The 23,840-nt window shown below is 49.0% G+C and overlaps 1 protein-coding gene across 1 annotated transcript; it reads right to left on the bottom strand.

Annotated features, from left to right (window-relative positions):
- LOC134659902 (E3 ubiquitin-protein ligase COP1-like) lies at positions 1-23,659 on the bottom strand. Its single transcript, XM_063515608.1, is given in 17 exon segments — positions 1-155; positions 4,331-4,526; positions 5,394-5,475; positions 7,968-8,123; positions 8,861-9,051; positions 9,648-9,814; positions 11,219-11,292; positions 11,969-12,118; positions 12,458-12,632; positions 12,931-13,928; positions 15,381-15,490; positions 16,600-16,692; positions 16,793-16,911; positions 16,913-17,111; positions 17,553-17,760; positions 22,505-22,690; positions 23,385-23,659. Coding segments are annotated over 16 exon segments (3,231 nt in total). The 5' UTR covers positions 22,687-22,690; positions 23,385-23,659; the 3' UTR covers positions 1-24.
- Positions 23,660-23,840: the final 181 nt, after the last annotated feature.

The raw sequence follows: 23,840 nt of genomic DNA, 5'->3' as shown, positions 1-23,840 counted from the left end.
GTTCCGAGAGGAAACCTAGGCAGACTAGACAAGTTCTAGTACTTTTATCGTGCCCTGACTGTTAGCTGCAAGGAGTACTTGTCTTTCTGACGGCGGGGCGCGGCGCCAGCACACCGCCGAGACAAACTCTGAGGGCTCGTCCTCCCGCCTTTCACCTCCTGTACCTGAAAATAAACATTATTTAACTATCAAGAAGAAAACATACTTTTGTACTGTGGCTATCAGATATATCGGAGCGGCCAAGGTGCTCACAAATATCGGAACCCGCACTCTATTGGCAAGGAGTTAGATTGCGTGTGAACACCTCTCGGTCGCTCCGATATATCTGATGGCGACTGTGTATATACTTACATCTTTTACTTTGTTATGTCTATTCTACAGTGTTATACATACATCATACATACATAGATAGTGATTTGCTAATTACTGTCATATCATGACACCGTCGCTGTTAGAAACATATTTTTCCCTTTGATTCATCGTTAAATTTTCGCCTCAACTTAAATTGTGAGATTTTAGCCACTATACAAGCTTACCCGCCACTAATCTAATTATATGGTCATTATTCAGCCATTCAATTAGATTTCTGGGCCATTTCTTACTTCTATAAGTCATGGTCACTGTGACAGGATGCGAAATGGTACATACATTAAATTAAGACTGTACGGTAGAGTGTAGTGTAGGGTGACAAGAGAGTCGGAGCGCTGTATATATGAGCAAATATAAGTTCCGCAGGCCTCGTAGCGCACGTCGGCCTCGGTGGGAGCCCTACAAGTGTGTGGACCCACCTCTCTCCAGGAAGCCCCGCACGGCGTCGAAGCGGTGCGCGAGCAGGGGCTTGGACAGGCCCGCGTAGTACACGTACAGCGCGTTGTTCTCGGAGCCGCAGGCCACGTAGCGCCCGCTGGCCTCGGTGGGAGCCCTACAAGTGTGTGGACCCACCTCTCTCCAGGAAGCCCCGCACGGCGTCGAAGCGGTGCGCGAGCAGGGGCTTGGACAGGCCCGCGTAGTACACGTACAGCGCGTTGTTCTCGGAGCCGCAGGCCACGTAGCGCCCGCTGGCCTCGGTGGGAGCCCTACAAGTGTGTGGACCCACCTCTCTCCAGGAAGCCCCGCACGGCGTCGAAGCGGTGCGCGAGCAGGGGCTTGGACAGGCCCGCGTAGTACACGTACAGCGCGTTGTTCTCGGAGCCGCAGGCCTCGTAGCGCACGTCGGCCTCGGTGGGAGCCCTACAAGTGTGTGGACCCACCTCTCTCCAGGAAGCCCCGCACGGCGTCGAAGCGGTGCGCGAGCAGGGGCTTGGACAGGCCCGCGTAGTACACGTACAGCGCGTTGTTCTCGGAGCCGCAGGCCTCGTAGCGCACGTCGGCCTCGGTGGGAGCCCTACAAGTGTGTGGACCCACCTCTCTCCAGGAAGCCCCGCACGGCGTCGAAGCGGTGCGCGAGCAGGGGCTTGGACAGGCCCGCGTAGTACACGTACAGCGCGTTGTTCTCGGAGCCGCAGGCCTCGTAGCGCACGTCGGCCTCGGTGGGAGCCCTACAAGTGTGTGGACCCACCTCTCTCCAGGAAGCCCCGCACGGCGTCGAAGCGGTGCGCGAGCAGGGGCTTGGACAGGCCCGCGTAGTACACGTACAGCGCGTTGTTCTCGGAGCCGCAGGCCACGTAGCGCCCGCTGGCCTCGGTGGGAGCCCTACAAGTGTGTGGACCCACCTCTCTCCAGGAAGCCCCGCGCGGCGTCGAAGCGGTGCGCGAGCAGGGGCTTGGACAGGCCCGCGTAGTACACGTACAGCGCGTTGTTCTCGGAGCCGCAGGCCTCGTAGCGCACGTCGGCCTCGGTGGGAGCCCTACAAGTGTGTGGACCCACCTCTCTCCAGGAAGCCCCGCACGGCGTCGAAGCGGTGCGCGAGCAGGGGCTTGGACAGGCCCGCGTAGTACACGTACAGCGCGTTGTTCTCGGAGCCGCAGGCCACGTAGCGCCCGCTGGCCTCGGTGGGAGCCCTACAAGTGTGTGGACCCACCTCTCTCCAGGAAGCCCCGCACGGCGTCGAAGCGGTGCGCGAGCAGGGGCTTGGACAGGCCCGCGTAGTACACGTACAGCGCGTTGTTCTCGGAGCCGCAGGCCTCGTAGCGCACGTCGGCCTCGGTGGGAGCCCTACAAGTGTGTGGACCCACCTCTCTCCAGGGAGCCCCGCACGGCGTCGAAGCGGTGCGCGAGCAGGGGCTTGGACAGGCCCGCGTAGTACACGTACAGCGCGTTGTTCTCGGAGCCGCAGGCCACGTAGCGCCCGCTGGCCTCGGTGGGAGCCCTACAAGTGTGTGGACCCACCTCTCTCCAGGAAACCCCGCACGGCGTCGAAGCGGTGCGCGAGCAGGGGCTTGGACAGGCCCGCGTAGTACACGTACAGCGCGTTGTTCTCGGAGCCACAGGCCTCGTAGCGCACGTCGGCCTCGGTGGGAGCCCTACAAGTGTGTGGACCCACCTCTCTCCAGGAAGCCCCGCACGGCGTCGAAGCGGTGCGCGAGCAGGGGCTTGGACAGGCCCGCGTAGTACACGTACAGCGCGTTGTTCTCGGAGCCGCAGGCCTCGTAGCGCACGTCGGCCTCGGTGGGAGCCCTACAAGTGTGTGGACCCACCTCTCTCCAGGAAGCCCCGCACGGCGTCGAAGCGGTGCGCGAGCAGGGGCTTGGACAGGCCCGCGTAGTACACGTACAGCGCGTTGTTCTCGGAGCCACAGGCCTCGTAGCGCACGTCGGCCTCGGTGGGAGCCCTACAAGTGTGTGGACCCACCTCTCTCCAGGAAGCCCCGCACGGCGTCGAAGCGGTGCGCGAGCAGGGGCTTGGACAGGCCCGCGTAGTACACGTACAGCGCGTTGTTCTCGGAGCCACAGGCCTCGTAGCGCACGTCGGCCTCGGTGGGAGCCCTACAAGTGTGTGGACCCACCTCTCTCCAGGAAGCCCCGCACGGCGTCGAAGCGGTGCGCGAGCAGGGGCTTGGACAGGCCCGCGTAGTACACGTACAGCGCGTTGTTCTCGGAGCCACAGGCCTCGTAGCGCACGTCGGCCTCGGTGGGAGCCCTACAAGTGTGTGGACCCATCTCTCTCCAGGAAGCCCCGCACGGCGTCGAAGCGGTGCGCGAGCAGGGGCTTGGACAGGCCCGCGTAGTACACGTACAGCGCGTTGTTCTCGGAGCCGCAGGCCTCGTAGCGCACGTCGGCCTCGGTGGGAGCCCTACAAGTGTGTGGACCCACCTCTCTCCAGGAAGCCCCGCACGGCGTCGAAGCGGTGCGCGAGCAGGGGCTTGGACAGGCCCGCGTAGTACACGTACAGCGCGTTGTTCTCGGAGCCACAGGCCTCGTAGCGCACGTCGGCCTCGGTGGGAGCCCTACAAGTGTGTGGACCCACCTCTCTCCAGGAAGCCCCGCACGGCGTCGAAGCGGTGCGCGAGCAGGGGCTTGGACAGGCCCGCGTAGTACACGTACAGCGCGTTGTTCTCGGAGCCACAGGCCTCGTAGCGCACGTCGGCCTCGGTGGGAGCCCTACAAGTGTGTGGACCCACCTCTCTCCAGGAAGCCCCGCACGGCGTCGAAGCGGTGCGCGAGCAGGGGCTTGGACAGGCCCGCGTAGTACACGTACAGCGCGTTGTTCTCGGAGCCGCAGGCCTCGTAGCGCACGTCGGCCTCGGTGGGAGCCCTACAAGTGTGTGGACCCACCTCTCTCCAGGAAGCCCCGCACGGCGTCGAAGCGGTGCGCGAGCAGGGGCTTGGACAGGCCCGCGTAGTACACGTACAGCGCGTTGTTCTCGGAGCCGCAGGCCACGTAGCGCCCGCTGGCCTCGGTGGGAGCCCTACAAGTGTGTGGACCCACCTCTCTCCAGGAAGCCCCGCACGGCGTCGAAGCGGTGCGCGAGCAGGGGCTTGGACAGGCCCGCGTAGTACACGTACAGCGCGTTGTTCTCGGAGCCGCAGGCCTCGTAGCGCACGTCGGCCTCGGTGGGAGCCCTACAAGTGTGTGGACCCACCTCTCTCCAGGAAGCCCCGCACGGCGTCGAAGCGGTGCGCGAGCAGGGGCTTGGACAGGCCCGCGTAGTACACGTACAGCGCGTTGTTCTCGGAGCCGCAGGCCTCGTAGCGCACGTCGGCCTCGGTGGGAGCCCTACAAGTGTGTGGACCCACCTCTCTCCAGGAAGCCCCGCACGGCGTCGAAGCGGTGCGCGAGCAGGGGCTTGGACAGGCCCGCGTAGTACACGTACAGCGCGTTGTTCTCGGAGCCGCAGGCCACGTAGCGCCCGCTGGCCTCGGTGGGAGCCCTACAAGTGTGTGGACCCACCTCTCTCCAGGAAGCCCCGCACGGCGTCGAAGCGGTGCGCGAGCAGGGGCTTGGACAGGCCCGCGTAGTACACGTACAGCGCGTTGTTCTCGGAGCCGCAGGCCACGTAGCGCCCGCTGGCCTCCGTCGCGAGGCCTACGAAGTTCTTCTCGTTCGCGTGCCCGGTGAACGAGCGGACGCAGCGGGGGGATTCAACCTGATAAACAAAAACATTACACATTTTAACCCTTTGACCACCAAGTAAATCAGATTCCTAATTTTAACTTTTGAAGTGAAAAAACTTCTTTAGCGGCGCTGTGCACATTTTGTGATGGGGAAAAAATGTTAAACTCGAACAGGTGTCACGTGACCGTAAGACGGACACGTGACCTGATCGAAAAACTGTTACTTCAATGTCATTGAGTTTTTCTTTATTAATTTAAATGCCATCTAGCGAATTTCGCTCTAATTGGTATTAATATAACTCGAGTACTAACAGTGATGTGCTTAGAGGTGTCAAGTAATGCGACGAAATAACGATGGCGTTAACCTCAATTATACATGTATAGTGCTGCAGACATTTTGCAATAGTGATTGAGTTTTCACTTCTGCCGGCACTCCCTAAGTGCAACCCGTTTTTAGGGTTCCGTACCCAAAGGGTAAAAATGGGACCCTATTACTAAGACTCCGCTGTCCGTCCATCCGTCCGTCTGTCACCAGGCTGTATCTCACGAACCGTGATAGCTAGACAGTTGAAATTTTCACAGATGATGTATTTCTGTTGCCGCTATAACAACAAATACTAAAAACAGAATAAAATAAAGATTTAAGTGGGGCTCCCATACAACAAACGTGATTTTTGACCGAAGTTAAGCAACGTCGGGCGGGGTCAGTACTTGGATGGGTGACCGTTTTTTTGCTTGTTTTGCTCTATTTTTTGTTGATGGTGCGGAACCCTCCGTGCGCGAGTCCGACTCGCACTTGGCCGGTTTTTTTCCTGTGTTAAGGCTTAACAGTCAAATGTACAGTAAAAGTACAAATGAGTAAATTTGTCAAAGAGATATTAAAGTGGAAATCTTCATACCTTCCATAGTTTTAGTTGCGAGTCTGTTGAGGCGGACACCAGCGTGCGCGCGTCGAGGAACTTCACGTATGAGACCGCTTTCCTGTTTACAATATAAGTATTAGTAAAGTGTTAGTAAAAGTGTTAGTTTAGTATGGAATTCCTTGCCGGCGTCTATATATCCGAGCACATATAACCCGGCAACCTTCAAATCAAGGGTGAACAGGCACTTTCTGGGCAGTCTCGCTCCATCGTAGGCCACGTCTTCGCCTCGGCTAGTCTGTGGCCATGAGTAAGCCCATTTATAATTAAAAAAAAGAACTTAAGGCAAAAAAAACAGGAAAATATGGACCATATCGTCAGGTGACAGTCCATTTCCAACCGTAGCTGCACTACTGTTCATTTTACTATGGAAATTGACAGTAACAGCGACGCGTTCAGTACCAGTAGTGCGGCTGCGGTCAGAAATGGCATTTTACCCTAATTTCCAGCCAGAGTGACCAGTCCACTTATTGTGCTTGGTGCAACTGGTCCTTACTGTTCCTTGTTATCATCATCATGTCAGTCATCACCTCACCTGTGGTCCCTGAAGACAGCTAGTGGCGCCCTGGGGGCCCTAAGGTCGTAGTAATGCACGCAGTGTGGTGAACCAGGTGACAGGAGGAAAGGGGGTTGAAACGCACGTAGCACACTTTCAACCTATCGTAACTATAAGTTATGTGTGTAATATGCGCTAGCGCGCGATGCACTAGTGCTATCTCCGTCCCTCTTTATTCTTGCCACGTTGAAGAGTCGTGGGTCATAAGGTACCTGTGGTCCCTGAAGACAGCTAGTGGCGCCCTGGGGGCCCAGAGGTTGTAGTAATGCACGCAGTGTGGCGAACCAGGTGGCAGGAGGAAAGGGGGTTGTATCGCACGTAGCACACTTTCAACCTATCGTAACTATAAGGTATATGTGTAATATGCGCTAGCGCGCGATGCACTAGTGCTATCTCCGTCCCTCTCTATTCTTGCCACGTCGAAGAGTCGTGGGTCACAAGGTACCTGTGGTCCCTGAAGACAGCTAGTGGCGCCCTGGGGGCCCTAAGGTCGTAGTAATGCACGCAGTGTGGCGAACGCCAGGTGGCAGGAGGAAAGGGGGTTGTATCGCACGTAGCACATTTTCAACCTATCGTAACTATAAGGTATGTGTGCTATCTCCGTCCCTCTCATCAATTCTTGCCGTGGTTCTTGAGGAGTCGTGGGTCATAAGGTACCTGTGGTCCCTGAAGACAGCTAGTGGCGCCCTGGGGGCCCTAAGGTCGTAGTAATGCACGCAGTGTGGCGAACGCCAGGTGGCAGGAGGAAAGGGGGTTGTATCGCACGTAGCACACTTACCTATCGTAACTATAAGGTATGTGTGTAATATGCGCTAGCGCGCGATGCACTAGTGCTATCTCCGTCCCTCTCTATTCTTGCCACGTTGAAGAGTCGTTGGTCATATGGTACCTGTGGTCCCTGAACACAGCTAGTGGCGCCCTGGGGGCCCTGAGGTCGTAGTAATGCACGCAGTGTGGCGAACGCCAGGTGGCAGGAGGAACGGGGGTTGAAACGCACGTAGCACACTTACCTATCGTAACTATAAGGTATGTGTGTAATATGCGCTAGCGCGCGATGCACTAGTGCTATCTCCGTCCCTCTCTATTCTTGCCACGTCGAAGAGTCGTGGGTCACAAGGTACCTGTGGTCCCTGAAGACAGCTAGTGGCGCCCTGGGGGCCCTGAGGTCGTAGTAATGCACGCAGTGTGGCGAACGCCAGGTGGCAGGAGGAACGGGGGTTGAAACGCACGTAGCACACTTTCAACCTATCGTAACTATAAGGTATGTGTGCTATCTCCGTCCCTCTCATCAATTCTTGCCGTGGTTCTTGAGGAGTCGTGGGTCATAAGGTACCTGTGGTCCCTGAAGACAGCTAGTGGCGCCCTGGGGGCCCTAAGGTCGTAGTAATGCACGCAGTGTGGCGAACGCCAGGTGGCAGGAGGAAAGGGGGTTGTATCGCACGTAGCACACTTACCTATCGTAACTATAAGGTATGTGTGTAATATGCGCTAGCGCGCGATGCACTAGTGCTATCTCCGTCCCTCTCTATTCTTGCCACGTTGAAGAGTCGTTGGTCATATGGTACCTGTGGTCCCTGAACACAGCTAGTGGCGCCCTGGGGGCCCTGAGGTCGTAGTAATGCACGCAGTGTGGCGAACGCCAGGTGGCAGGAGGAACGGGGGTTGAAACGCACGTAGCACACTTTCAACCTATCGTAACTATAAGGTATGTGTGCTATCTCCGTCCCTCTCATCAATTCTTGCCGTGGTTCTTGAGGAGTCGTGGGTCATATGGTACCTGTGGTCCCTGAAGACAGCCAGTGGCGCCCTGGGGGCCCTGAGGTCGTAGTAATGCACGCAGTGGTCAGCGGAGCCGAACGCCAGGTGGCAGGAGGAACGGGGGTTGAAACGCACGTAGCACACTTTCAACCTATCGTAACTATAAGGTATGTGTGCTATCTCCGTCCCTCTCATCAATTCTTGCCGTGGTTCTCGAGGAGTCGTGGGTCATAAGGTACCTGTGGTCCCTGAAGACAGCTAGTGGCGCCCTGGGGGCCCTAAGGTCGTAGTAGTGCACGCAGTGGTCAGCGGAGCCGAACGCCAGGTGGCAGGAGGAACGGGGGTTGAAACGCACGCAGCACACGTTGAAGCGCGCTTCTAGCGTTGCCACGGATCTGAAGAAAACAGTATAATTTTAGATTTCTTTTCAAATTTGTCATTTATTTAGTGATCTGTATATCAGAAATCGGGTTTTAGGGGGCAAAATGTATTGAGTATTTTTCATATTCCCATATTTTAATGATCGCTCCAAGTTCTGAATCAGATGTCAGCCGCCAAACAGTATTCGCAGTGCTATGTTTTATTTTCGAACCAACATTAACACATTCAGTGCCAGCGACTCGCTAGGCGAGTTCACTGTTCGTAGGCGCTTTTCGCTACATACGGTTTTTCCCGTGTTATCGGCTACGCTTGTAGCGCGTAACTCGCGCTAGCACTGAATGTGTTAAAGATCTGTAAAGCAGACACTATGCTATGTGATGTTGGTAAAAGGGGAACAACTTAGTATCGATGGAGTATAGTTTTATTCTGACTTATAAGTGAAATAGAAATAGTAGAGGCTACGCTTACCTATATCAACCATATGTTTTTTTTTGGACAACTAGGATCATAATGGTGAGTGTAGCACGCACACTACAGCTACATTAAGTTGCGATGGCACAATGCAAGTTTTATCACTATTAAAGAGCGCGGGAGACCAGCGCTCGTGCTCTAGTAGCGCTCGTGCTCTATTAGCGCTCGTGTGTCACACTGTTACTTAGTTAGTTACTAGCTAATAGTCGCACGTCGGCACATTTGATGCACGGACCAGTAACGCAAGTGAGTAGCGCTCGTGTGTCCCATACTACCTTACCTCTCGGCGTTGAGCGCCCACAGCTTGACGCGCGCGTCGTCAGAACCACTAGCTAGCAGCCGCACGTCGGCACGGTTGAAGTGCACGGACCAGCAGCGCTTGTCGTGCTCGAGTAGCGCTCGCGTGCGCTGCCCGGTGCCCGCGTCCCACACCGCTACTGTGCCTTCGTAGTCTGCTGACGCCAGCACATTCTGTACGACAAACAATTCATCGTCAATTGTACCTTTGTTTAGACACTCATTTTGTGAAATTAAACCTATTTTCACAAAAGATGGACAATACTCGTACATCTACACCGACTACTTGATAGCAGCTCAGAATAATTCGTTTTCGTTCCAAATAAAAAGTTTAAATTTTCTAATTTTCGGCCACTTTAACCAACCAAGTTAGACCTAATTTCGGCTGGGCGACTACGCAACTAAGTTTTACGTAAAGTATGGCGCGGCCTACCATTATCACTGTCAAGAGTGCCTAGTCACAGTCAGCTAACATCCTATACTCGCCCTCAACCCAAAAGACGACTAGGGCAATAAAACCCTTGAGCTCGCGTTATCAGTTTCCCATTGTATTGCACGGAGCGAGCGGAGACCATTAGTGCAGGTAGTAAACCCACATAAAGGAATGTCGATATTGTCGATAAGTTGAAAGATAAACAAGGTACCTTATGATACGCGTTCCACGACACGCAGCTAATTTTATGAGCGCACTGCATCTCAGCGCAGGGGTAGTGCATTTCCACGGCGTCACGACCCACGGCCTCGTATTACTTTGATGCTATATACACTACCTTATGATACGCGTTCCATGACACGCAGCTAATTTTATGAGCGCACTGCATCTCAGCGCAGGGGTAGTGCACGTCCACGGCATCGCGAACCACGGCCTCGTATTCAAACACCTTGATCCGCTTCGTCACGCCGGCGATGGCGAAGAACTCTTCGTCTTTGTCGAACTCTGGAAACGTGGAAGTTATAGACTACTAGCGACCCGCCCCGGCTTCGCACGGGTTAACAAATTATACATAAACCTTCGGGCTCATTTAGGGCTGAATTAGACGGCGCGCGAACTCGTATACGATTTTAGTTACATTGCGCACCATTGAGGTTACATCAATTCAGCCGACCGATCAAATGACGCAATGCAGTAAAACTCGCATGCGAGTTCTCGCACCGTCTAATTGAGCCCTTAGACGGGACAAGAACTCGCATGCGAGTTTGATTACATTGCGTCATTTGTTTGATCTGGCTGAATTGATGTAACCTCAATGGTGCGCAATGTATCTAAAATCGTATACGAGTTCGCGCGCCGTCTAAATGAGCCCTTTCTCTTGAATCACTCCATTTAAAAAAAACCGCATCAAAATCCGTTGCGTAGTTTTAAAGATCTAAGCATACATAGGGACAGACAGCGGGAAGCGACTTTGTTTTATATAATATGTAGTTATTGCTGCGATATCCTCAAGCCGCCTAGAGATCTGTAGGAAGGGAAGGTTGCCCGTTCCATATGATATTGAATTTTAACTTTGACCAATCAAAATTTGCAATCTAAATTGGCAAGTTTATTGCATAAAAAACCCGACTCTAATAGTTTTACTAGTGTTCTCATCTATCTGTTGATTGCGTCTAATGACTTTCTACCTTAGTCCTACGATATCACTTATAGTTTGTCAAAGGACTGTCTCATTTCAAACATAGACAGAGAGAATCATACTATCTTTGTCTTACACTAGTACTAGCACCCAAAAGAAAAGCATGAGTATAGTTTTTTTTTGTTCTCATTTACTGACATTTGGTTTGACCAACTATAGGCTTTTTTATTATTATTAAAAATGGGCTTACTCATGGCCACAGACTGGCCGAGGCGAAGACGTGGCCTACGATGGAGCGAGCCTGCCCAGAAAGTGCCTGTTCACCCTTGATTTGAAGGTTGCCGGGTTATATGTGCTCGGATATATAGACGCCGGCAAGGAATTACATTCCTTGGCAGTGCGCATAAGGAAAGAGGAAGCAAAGCGCTTCGTGCAGATTCGTGGAATATCTACCAAGTAAGGATGGAAACCGGCCGTGCGTCTAAAAGTCCGATGGTAGAATGGGGACGGTGGAATAAGCTCGTGTAGCTCTTGAGCACACTCCCCGAAGTGCAATCTATTTTAGTGTTGTTGTGTATGTGTGTTTCGAATAAATTATCATTCATTCATTCATTCATTCAATCTGTAGAACAATCTGCTTGCGGACTCAGTAGTGTTTTCAAATGAGACAAATATATGACGCGTCAGAAGTCAGAACACAGTAATGGTGGCGTTACGATACTACAGACAAATTTGAATTCAGCATTAAAAGGGATAGTCATGGTACTAACCTATAGTAGACACGATGGTGGAATAATTAATGGCATCGCTGGAATATGATAGTGTAGCTAACGGCCTCAGTGCCCTGAAAATAAAACGAAATTTTAAATAAGTATAATAAATAAATTTTGTGTTCCATCGATGGGAGATCCTTCAGGCAGTCGTTGGTCGCATTAAGGGGCTACCTGCGGTTTTCATCGATTTTTGACAAGTTTTGAATCGTATCTCCTAATATATATTTTTTTAATTTATTTAGGTAAACAAACAGTCACTACAAGAAAGGAAACTAAAATTTTGCACCACAGATAGAATTATAAGACAAACGGCTATCAGTTCTTCAATCTTTTATCTCCATTTTTGTCGACCGAATTTTTAAAGAAATGAATGCTTATTTTTTATGATTTTTTTAAACATTGTCTAAAAAACCACTTTTATCGTATCTAGTTTGCTGTGAAGGATCTTAGATATACGAAATCTACATATTTGGGTTCGTCTTTGACGTCTCGAAAAACGTGTCGAGGATTTTAATTTTAAAATAATTAACAAAAAGTTACGGCCAGAAAACCAGTTTTTTGGCCTAATATTGTTCTACTCTGATGCCAAATATCTCGAAGACTATGAACTTTGAAGTGAATATCGGATACTGTATTGCTTAAAGCCGTTGCTGTTAATACAATAATGTACAAAAAACATTAGAAAACTAAGGGAAGTGACTCAGATCGAAGGTCATTGGCGTGAGGAAGCCCCTTAAATACACTAACCTATATCTAGTGAAGGCGACGAGGTCCTCTCTAAAGGCGTCCAAGCCCCCTCCCCCGCCCTGCCCCTTGCTGAGGGTGGCGGAGGGGGAGGGAGCGGGCGGCGCGCGGGGGGGCTCGGTGGGGGAGCCTTCAGGTAGCCGTTGGTCGCATTAGTTACACTAACCTATATCTAGTGAAGGCGACGAGGTCCTCTCTAAAGGCGTCCAAGCCCCCTCCCCCGCCCTGCCCCTTGCTGAGGGTGGCGGAGGGGGAGGGAGCGGGCGGCGCGCGGGGGGGCTCGGTGGGGGAGCCTTCAGGTAGCCGTTGGTCGCATTAGTTACACTAACCTATATCTAGTGAAGGCGACGAGGTCCTCTCTAAAGGCGTCCAAGCCCCCTCCCCCGCCCTGCCCCTTGCTGAGGGTGGCGGGGGGGGAGGGAGCGGGCGGCGCGCGGGGGGGCTCGGTGGGGGAGCCTTCAGGTAGCCGTTGGTCACATTAGTTACACTAACCTGTATCTAGTGAAGGCGACGAGGTCCTCCCTAAAGGCGTCCAAGCCCCCCCCCCCGCCCTCCCCCTTGCTGAGGGTGGCGGAGGGGGAGGGAGCGGGCGGCGCGCGGGGGGGCTCGGTGGGGGAGCCTTCAGGTAGCCGTTGGTCGCCATTCACGAAGGAGGGCTTCATTGTGGCTGAAAATAAAGATTTGATTAATATTTCGCTGGGAAAAGTAAAAATTGAAAAGTACCTAAGAGGTAGTGTAGCAAGTAAGGGATCGTCCATTTATTACTTCAAACAAAATTTCGATTGTTGACGTCAGCTGCCGCTCCGTAGGTTAATTTAAGCGGGTGTGCTTACTTGTAGGATCGTTGTCCGGGACCTGGTCATCGTGCCCCGCCACGGTAGCGACCGAGGCCACGGTGGTGACCTACGGCGCGAACGTGACGAGTGTGCTAGCGGGTGCGAGGAAGTAGCAAGTAGCGTCCTTACTGGTAGGATCGTTGTCCGGGACCCGATCATCGTGCCCAGGCATTGTAGTGACCGAGGCCACGGTGGTGACGGACGGTTCGGAAGTCACGAACGTGCTAGCGGGTGCGAGGAAGTAGCAAGTAGCGTCCTTACTGGTAGGATCGTTGTCCGGGACCTGGTCATAGTGCCCCGCCACGGTAGTGACCGAGGCCACGGTGGTGACGGACGGCGCGCACGTCACGAACGTGCTAGCGGGGGCGAGGAAGTAGCAAGTAGCGTCCTTACTGGTAGGATCGTTGTTCGGGACCTGGTCATAGTGCCCCGCCACAGTAGTGACCGAGGCCACGGTGGTGACGGACGGCGTGGACGTCACGAACGTGCTAGCGGGGGCGGGGAAGTAGCAAGTAGTGTCCTTACTGGTAGGATCGTTGTCCGGGACCTGGTCATCGTGCCCCGCCACGGTAGTGACCGAGGCCACGGTGGTGACGGACGGCGCCGACGTCACGAGCGTGCTAGCGGGTGCGAGGAAGTAGCAAGTAGCGTCCTTACTGGTAGGATCGTTGTTCGGGACCTGGTCATAGTGCCCCGCCACGGTAGTGACCGAGGCCACGGTGGTGACGGACGGCGCGGACGTCACGAACGTGCTAGCGGGGGCGGGGAAGTAGCAAGTAGTGTCCTTACTGGTAGGATCGTTGTCCGGGACCTGGTCATCGTGCCCCGCCACGGTAGTGACCGAGGCCACGGTGGTGACGGACGGCGCCGACGTCACGAGCGTGCTAGCGGGTGCGAGGAAGTAGCAAGTAGTGTCCTTACTGGTAGGATCGTTGTCCGGGACCTGGTCATCGTGCCCAGCCACGGTAGTGACCGAGGCCACGGTGGTGACGGACGGCGCGGACGTGACGAGCGGGGCGGGCGTGCCCGCGGGCGCGGGGAAGTACAGCTCGTCCGCCCGGTGCGCGAAGTAGCACTGCACGAAGTCCTCGAAGTGTGCCACCAGGCGGCGCCATCTGTTGAACGTGCTAGAATAGAGAACTGGGGTCAGTAGCGATTGGTTAGTTTAAATAAAAGATTGGAAAATTCAGCGTCGAGTAAGAAACGACGAACGATCGGAAGATCGGTACGATAGCTCTAACGAAAGACTGCTTTCTACTGTTGAGTGTCGCTGGTGCGCTCTCAGGTGACTGACGTAGCCAATCTTTGCAGCAAATGTGCGGCCACACTCGCTGCAGGTCAGCACCCCTCCGACGTAATTATATGTGATGGCCACAGGTGGTCTGGCCTTTAGCTCGTCACGCTTAGTGTAAGGCCTGAGTGCACACCCGAAGCGGAGCGTTCGGCGGGGCGTGCAGCGTGGCTGTGGGCTCACGCGTGATGTGAGCAGCGTGCACTAAGGCCGCTCCTATACGCTTGCATTTGTTTGACATGCACACCGCACGCCCCGCCGCGCTGCTGCACGCCCAACTCGAGCGTCCACTCAGGCCTTACACTTAGTGTAGAGTTCTGTGCGTCGCCTGGCTTCAAATTCACGCGTGGATGGTGCAACTTGCACTGTATATATAGTATAGTATAGTAGAAAAAGGCGGCAAATTTGAAAAATGTAAGCGCAAAGGGATATAGTCCCATGGAAAATTTTAATTTCGCGCCTTTTTCTACTGACAAGATCTGCTTGACCAGCTATAGACACAGGGCGGACACGCCATACATCAAAAATCATTTGCGTTTATATGTGTGCGCGGCACGTCTGTACCAAGGCTCGGAACCGGTTTTTTCTTCATACAAAAAATACCTGTATTATTACGTTCTTTTTCGTTCTTTGGTTTATTATTTCATTTTTATTGGGACAATCTAATAATACGAAGTTATTACCCAAATACATGATTCAGTCCTACGGAAAAAAGCATAAAATAATTAAAAATATTCGGCTATTTTGGGTTTTACAAAAAAACCGGTTCTGAGCCCTGGTCTGTACTGTACACGCGTCATTGTGTATGTGTGGGTAGGATCTATATCTGAATCCCTAAAGTCTTTTCTCCTATCTTTGCATTTCCTAATACTGTTTGTCATAATGATCAGTTGTCCTAACACTAAAAACCCTAATTTTGGTTTCTTATCCTAATGTTATTAAGCATATTTTCTTTTTTGCGAGGGTTTTAACCCTAACCTAACCCTTGTGGCAGCAAGTTCTAAAACCTAACCATTTTTCAGAACCTTACATTATGGAAAATAATCGTTATGAGAATTGATCGTTAGGGCATGTGCCCATTAGGACAAACCAGTTAGGGCAAGTGACTTTAGGACAAACGTTGTTAGGGATTCAGAATGACACCCGTATGGGTAAGTCGCTGTACTGAGAGTACGCCAGAAGTCCGCCAGATTCATGTCGCGGGGCGAGGTAATGCGAGTCGGGGCGGGGCGGTGCGTGGCCGTTCTGTATGATGATACTTTACTTATTCTGTGCTATAGATACTTACCTGTTGTGTAGCGGGTTCTCGCCCGCGGCGCCAGCGAAGCCCTCCTCGTCGTCCGGCGACGGTGGCGCCGCCGCGCTGTCGGAGACGGAACCAGCCAGCTCCGTTAGTTCCTAAAAAGACATGATAATGATTAAGTATTATGTTCTTTTAAAGTCTTCACTCGATCAAGTCAAAGAATATTGGACATAACTTTACCTATTGGAGATTTAACCCTTAAATGCATTATGATGTAGATCTACATCGTATATTTTGATGGCCCACGGCACAATATGCAATTATTTTTTAATTACTATGATTTTTTTTCTTTATTTTTCCCACAATCCATACAACATTACCCATCTATTTCAATTTATTAGGAAATTATACAAAAAATCATACATTTAACGGTTAAAATTACGATTTTTCGTGTTCCCTGTTGGTTTGATGGCTAAAGTATACGTATTTCCGATTGGCCGATCAGCGACGATTGGCGAGAAGCTGCCTAAAGTCCATCTAATCTGACGAAAGACGCCCACTGTTGGGCAAAAGACCCCTTAATAGCAGACTGTGCGCTGCCCCCATTCACGAATCTTCCTTTTTTTGTCAAACCTCTTTACAGGACCAGAGTAGGGCACAAAATAATTAACATAGGTACTACTTCCTAAATTCAGGATTTATTATTATACTAGCTTCTGCCCGCGACTTCGTCTGCGTGGAATGATTAATGATGATGATTGATAAAAACTACCCTATATCCTTTCTCGGGACCAAAACTATCTCCATACCTAATTTTTTCCAAATCGGTTCAGCGGTATAAGCGTGAAAAGGTAACAGACAGACACACTTTCGCATTTATAATATTAGTATGGAAGTCAGATCAGCGCTGGAAGTCGCCAGCAACATGCTGAGATGGGGCCATTTCGTGACACTTTATTTGTCACTATGTTATTTCTATGTATGTCTATTGTCTGTGTGTATACAAATAAAAAACTATTCTATTCTAAGGGTAAGGCCTGAGTGGACGCTCAAAGCGGAGCGTTCGGCGGGGCGTGCAGTGTGGCTGTGGGCTCACGCGTGATGTGAGCAGCGTGCACTAAGGCCGCTCCTATACGCTTGCATTTGTTTAACATGCACGCCGCACGCCCCGCCCCGCTGCACGCCCAACTCGAGCGTCCACTCAGGCCTTACATTAAGTATGGATTGTGTCACTCATGACATAGAAAACAATAGAATAGCTCACCTTTCTCAGAGCTTTAACAGCATCTGACGCTGGTCCGGACTCTCCGTCTTCCGAAGGGAATGAGGCCAGCCCCGCCGCGCCCGCCTTCAACTCCTGTGAACATCACATCCATTAACACCATCATCATATTGGGATTGGCAAACATTTGCAGCTGGGCCAGGAACTCGTACAGGAGACGGTGCACTGCACTCACCCGCAGCGTGTCGGCCACGTGCTCCATGTCGGCTTGAACAAGGGCCGCTTCACGAGCGAGCTGCTGGAGCTGCTGCTGGCGATGCCGGTGCAGCTGGGCCAGGAACTCGTACAGGAGACGGTGGAGTACTGGCCACTGCACTCACCCGCAGCGTGTCGGCCACGTGCTCCATGTCGGCTTGAACAAGGGCCGCTTCACGAGCGAGCTGCTGGAGCTGCTGCTGGCGATGCCGGTGCAGCTGGGCCAGGAACTCGTACAGGAGACGGTGGTGCGCGGCCGCTGACTCGGCTTCAAGCAGACGCTTCCGCCGCGTTAGCACCTGGACAAGTTAAAATACAGTCAGACTTAACCACTTACCTTTCCATTAGGACCTTAAAAGAATGTAAACAAACAATACATGCCATACCACAAAGAGGAATTTCGTGATGCACACTTATTGAGTTCTTCTTTTCTTGCTGTTGTTATTGTCTGTACACGTCCGTAGATGTTTTGTGATCGTCACGTATAAAAATCTTTTATCGTTATCTTTAATTTAACATTATAGCAAAAGCATCATTGTTAGCATATCTAACCATTAGGAACTGACATTTGAGTAATAACTAATAACCCTAGATTGTCTTCATAATACCTCTAATATAAGCTCCCTGCGAGGGAGGCCGAGCACCGCGCAGCCTCTGCCGCGCAACCAGCTCGTTGAGCATAAATTTTGGTTACAGTTGCGCCGGGAGCCTCACGTCGAGACCTATAGAGACGGACTCACCTCTAACATAAGCTCTACGTCAGGCATAGCCAGCCTCGCGCTCTCTGCCGCTAGTAACGCCCGTAGCCTCGCCGCATCGCCCCCCTCGGAGGCCTGCGAGGGAGGCCGAGTGGCGCGTAGCCTCCGCCGCGCGACCAGCTCGTTGAGCATGAAGTTTGGGAACATGTGGTCGCGGCTGGCGACTGCTGCGCCGCATTTTGGACACCGTCTGAATATAATAAGTTTTTGACAAACATTTCCTTTTTAAAAACATTTATTACTGACTATACTTTAAAAGAAGAAAGTATTCGACTAGTCGTCGCGTATATATTAAGTCGGGTCTAGACGGGTGTAACGTAAGATTACGTGTTCAACGCCAACGTGTGGACGACATTGCAAGCTCCTTTGTGTTCCCGCTACTGGCGTTCGTTGAACAATTCGCCGAATCTGCTTAAGCTGAGTCCAGACAAGTGTATTGTGTAATGTAACAGGAATTCTCCGTGTGGATAGCACTACGAGATATTACATATAACGCTCGTACCCGATCCATCGGCTGTAGGTATTTAGCGCGAACACAAAGGCGCTCGCAATGCCGTCCACACGTTGACGCTGTATTACACCATTACGCGTATTCTTACGCTTACGTTACACCCGTCAGGACCCGGCTTTAAATTCTGCGAACATTCGATTCGATGTTCAGATTATCAGCATCTATAAACAATTTTGTTTATGAACAGTGTTCGTAAACAAAGTTACCCAGAAAATGTATGGTACTCATTACGAAAATTAGCTAACTCTGCACAGATTTTGTAATGACAAATTATGGGAAGTGTGTGTGGGTGTGGATATTTTAAGCAAAGTTTCTTAATATATTTATATGAAATCATATCAAACCAAAATTAATTCAGCCAGGAATCCGGTCTAAAAAACTAGGTACTTAACTAAAACATAACTAAAAAACTTGAAAATATTGCATCGCAATAATCGATAGTCTTAACTAGTACCTAACTATCTTAACTACAAGGAACAGGTGTTATTAAGAGTCATCTATCCACGACAAAACTTGCTAGATTCCGACATTTTTATTTTAATATTTACATTAAAAAACAAGAATTCTAATACCATTTTTATAATAAAAAAATCGCAAATATGTAAGTTTTGTTGACTATACAAAAATTCCAGTCTTAGCAAAATATCTATGATGCAATATGAGGAACTTATCAAGGCGTCGTTCTAGAAGAATTAAATTGCATATATGTACTGTGTTTTACTCAGATTGTTAAGTAGATTATTATCAAGTAGGTATCCAATTATGTATGTCTGTCAATGCATCATTGATATCTGACTCGTATGTAAGGTGGTTTTGTCTCCTGACTATGATGGTTCTAAGTATCAACCGCAAAAAGTATGGTTTTAGACTTTGTATTTTTAGGAAGATCATTGGAAGCGCTGGTGGCCTAGCGGTAAGAGCGTGCGACTTTCAATCCGGAGGTCGCGGGTTCAAACCCCGGCTCGTACCAATGAGTTTTTCGGAACTTATGTACGAAATATCATTTGATATTTACCAGTTGCTTTTCGGTGAAGGAAAACATCGTGAAGAAACCGGACTAATCCCAATAAGGCCTAGTTTCCCCTCTGGGTTGGAAGGTCAGATGGCAGTCGCTTTCGTAAAAACTAGTGCCTACGTCAAATCATGGGATTAGTTGTCAAGCGGACCCCAGGCTCCCATGAGCCGTGGCAAAAATGCCGGGATAACGCGAGGAAGAAGAGAAAGATTTTTAGGAAGATCATTGATAAAGATTAAAAGTAAGAAAAAAAGACTTATCAAATAAAAACAAACATCATTACACAATTCTTTATTAATAAACAAAATTATAATGGCTATAAAATGTAAAACAAACAAGTACTTACATATTAAGGATACAATGTGAACCTACGTACTACATAGATACGATTAGACACCTCTATTTATTTAAAACCAAAAGCTTTAAAGTATTCTAGAGAGATGATAAGGTAATCAATTTTTTTTACACGACACCAGCTCGTAAAAGCTCTCTTGATCGTTCACAAAGTGATGAGAAAGTTGCATTTTATCCACAAGAGTCGCAAAGTAATTACAACCAAAGTTTGAGTTGTTTCCTAATGTTGGTTGGTAGGATTTACTTTTAAAATATGATTTTGAATGATAAATATTTAATAACTTAATTGGTTACTATTTAATTACTAATTTAATTTGGTTTAATTTTGTTTGATGTTTTACAGATTATGTTTTTCTCGCGTTGGTGTGGTGATTTTTTTTTTGTGTTTCACTTAGTGGCAAAGTGTAACTCTTACAATGCTCAAGATTCCACTTTCAGAACCACTTTTAAAATTTGGAATATTTCGCTTGATGGAGTAATCAATATTAGCATGAGCGGTTAAACATAATTATTTATATCATTTTATATTAAAAATTAAAACAAGTGATTTGCGATATGAAACCTGAAATTTAACAAATATTCAATTGTAAATGTGATTTTTTGATAACTCCAGAGACATTTGTGGTAACGGCAGACATAGTTAGTTTGATTTTGCTACTAAGATAAGTTTGATTTTGCTGCTATTGAATAGTTGAAAAACACAAACACATACACTGAAATATATTCTAAAAAAACACATCTTATATACTTAAACATCTTCTTTTAACACATCTTATGCTCTTAAACTTCTCCTAAAGATAACAGTGGTTTTGCTACTGCTACTGAATATTTCAAAGAGAAGACAGAGTTTATATCTTTATACTTGTTCACAAGTCCAGCAGTTGTGGCCGTGATTTTGAACTCACCATCTTGTACCTCGAGGATCCCCGCTTTAGTCAGCATATCTAACTTCACATCATCCTCATCCACTCTGCTCTCAATCGCTCTAAAAACATGTCCCCTCGAAGATAAAAGCACCTCACTAACTGTTTTGTTCATCAATTCTCTCTTCTTTTCAGATTCTGAAAGATTTACGTGTATTTCCATGTTTAAAATGTTTGCAATTGGCTCCAGAATGTTTCTGATGCGTTCTATTTCAGCTTTTGTTTCTGTAGACGGAATCAAGCCGGAGAAGATTTGGTGTTGCATTATCAACGGCAGTTCCTGTTTGAAGAATGAGGAATATGCCAAAATTCCTTGGATATTTTCCTTCAAGATCACAGTAGCAGCATGCACTGGAAAAGCCCGTACCACTCGAGACAGGGTAAGTTCATAAGTCAGCTTAGGCCCTGGTGATGTTTCGAGTTTAATTTTATAAAACTCGCATTTCTGTTTAATGACAGCCGACGCAGTCTCTCCGGCTCCTCTCATTGCCCTGCATACGTTACCGTATTTAAAGAACACGTGGATGAAAAAGGTCAAATCTTCTTCCAGGTGGCACTTTTCAAACAGTTTCATATTTTGGAAGACAGTTATAGGTTCGTCCTCGGTACTTGCAGCGTGTTTTTTTGCCATTGCCTCAAATTGTTCTCTTGTATGCCTAAAACAAAACCCCCAGAGCCGTAACCTCCAATTCATAGGGTAATTATCAAATTCAATGCCTTCAAGTGTTTTTAACAAATTTTCGAACGAATCCATTTTAATTGTACTTATTTTCTTTCCGAGATGTTAAATAGTACTACAAGAAAGAGCACTATATTGAATGTGGGACTAAAATGGCGAGTAGAAGCTTCGCAGGATATTTGATACCCCTGAAGTCAGCAATCCACTACGTCTTGACCTTATTTGAGCTTGTCTTTACTTTGTAATTTTGTTTTGTTTTCAATTGTCAGTTCTGGGAACTACCGGAAGGTAACAATACTGTTGCCAGCGCTTACGTATAACTCGACTTCCTGGACATAGACAGAAATGTTCGACTCGAAACGAAAAGAAACACTTGATGGCCGCTTACATTCGCGGCTCGGTGCTCGCCTCGAGTGCGTAAGCACGACGAGCTAATGATTACACTGTCGCCTCGTGGCTCGTCTCTTGTCTCGTAAGCTCGTCCGGCTAATCCACTTTAAACACTAACGGCACGGTATAAGGTTTGTATCCGAATGATAAGCCGAACGCGAGTGTAAACCCCTTTGACTCGTACCCAAAAACCGCTCCTCCACGCGAGCCGAGCCACGAGACGAGAGTGTAAGCGCTGGGCTCGTGGCTCGTCTCGCGGCTCGGCTCGCGCTCGCCTGGCTCGCGTGGAGGAGCGGTTTTTTGGGCACGAGCCAAAGGGGCTTGCGCGGGACGCGCGCTTGCGTTCACACTCGCGTTCGGCTTGTCATTCGGTTATAAACCTTATGCCGTGCTGTTAGTGTTTAAAATATATTAGCTCGACGAGCTTACGAGCCACGGGACGAGCCACAAGCCGAGCCACGAGGCGAGAGTGTAATCAGTAGCTCGACGGGCTTACGCGCTCGAGGCGAGCCACGAGACGCGCCGCGAGCCGAGCCGCGAGCCTAAACCGGCTATAAACGAGTATGAGACATTTTTTTTAACAGTTATGGCCTGGATGCGAATCCTTTAAGCCAAACTTGAGACATGAGTGCGTTCTCGCCCCCAAAAGACATGTCGAGCGAGATAATTTGAGGGAGACTTCTTTCCTCGATATTAAACTTTCGTGATAGCGACTAAAAATTCAAGTAAGTATAAACAGAGACTTCTTTCCCTTTCTTTTTTTAAAGGCTTTACATCCATCCATCCTGACGGACGCCCTGCGATCGGAAGCGATGTCGGGCCCGATAATTTGTTTATCGTTTTCCGTTTCACGAACATTAAGAAATGTCTCAGATCACTTGCAATTGTCAAAATCTGAGGCTTTATTTACAACCCAGAGGTACTAGTTACATACAACGATACAACTGCTACTATTTTTCTGCTTGACGGAGCAGGAAATCTGCATGCTCGTTTAGCGCAGCAGGCCGAAAGTCTAAGCTTTCCGGCCGGAGGGCAGAAACAAAATTGTAAACAAAAACTTACCTATGTTGTTCAACACTCTTTGCAATACAGGCGTAGCAGAATGAGTGACCGCATCTCGTCACATATGCCTCATCAATGAGCTCAAAGCAGACCGGACATAATAGCTCGCAGTCCTTGTCTTCTAAGGAGCCCCCGAGCCCTCCCAGGGCTGCGCTGCTGCTTGAACCAGCCGTTCCTGACATGGTGCTGTTTAAAATCAGAATGTTGTTAAAAATTTATTAAGTCTTAATGCCACAATTGGCCATAGTAAGAAAAGGTTACAGGTAACCTGAATACATTTTCTATTATTATATTTCGTTTAGCCAGCCATATTATCAATTTGGGTTGCAAGACTATATTTCACTGCTTGGCAAAGGCCTCTACTCTAAGTCGTGGTTACTTCAGATTTAGAAGTATTAAGTATTATAAACCGTTATTTGTATTTTTAAGCCTAGTATAGAGGGTGACTAGGTTCCCCAAATTTATCGGGATGTCCCAATATAGTGTGAACAGTGAGTTGATGTTCAATACATATAATCCTTTTTTATTGTTAGTAAAAAACAAATAGCTGATAAATAGATCCTTAATTTTACATTTTATTTATTTTATACAGATTGATAGTGAAATTATAGATAGATCTCTATCTTTGTTTTGACTGCAAAGAACTTTTTCCAACTTTAGCAACAATTCAACTGCTAAATATAATTTGGCTGTCCTTAAGGGCATTAAATTTATTAGGCTGTGAACAATAAGGGTCATCTAATAATAGGTGTTGATCAATAAACAATTATTGATCAGGAGTGGTTATACAGATCAAAACAATCATAATTTCAGCCTTTTCCCGCGATTTATATGAATAAATAAGCTCAAAATAAGACAACTATACCATTTATAACTTTACCTAGTCGTCTGATCCCGCGTAGAGCTTGTAATCCAGCAGTTCTAGTGGTTTTTCTGGGCACCACTTTGTCTTTCATGAGACCACTGTTTGCACGCGTTTAGGCTTCGTCACTTGAGCACTGCGACCTTTTGCTAGTTGTACACCAGCTCGCAAGCGATTTTTAGTACCTCGAAATAACAGTTTTCTAATAGAACCCATCATTTTTTAGCAAATATTTGATACCACCGCCTGCCATCGCTGCATCCTCGATTGACTTTTGAGCACCAGTGTTGCTATGTCAAAAGTCAAAACCATGTCAAAACAATAAAAAATAGTCATGATGACATGCGGCATAATTTATAGAAATTTTAACCAGTACGTGCATTTTAGAATACACCAATGTACGAAATTGTTTACTAATAATAAGAATTGAAATCTGAATTATAATCTGAATATGTATAATTTTGTACAACATTT

The sequence above is a fragment of the Cydia amplana genome, chromosome 25 (genome assembly GCF_948474715.1).
Source record: "Cydia amplana chromosome 25, ilCydAmpl1.1, whole genome shotgun sequence".
NCBI classification, from domain to species: Eukaryota; Metazoa; Arthropoda; class Insecta; order Lepidoptera; family Tortricidae; genus Cydia; species Cydia amplana.
Note: the sequence above shows the minus strand (reverse complement) of the source record. Positions and strands in the feature narration are given on the sequence as shown.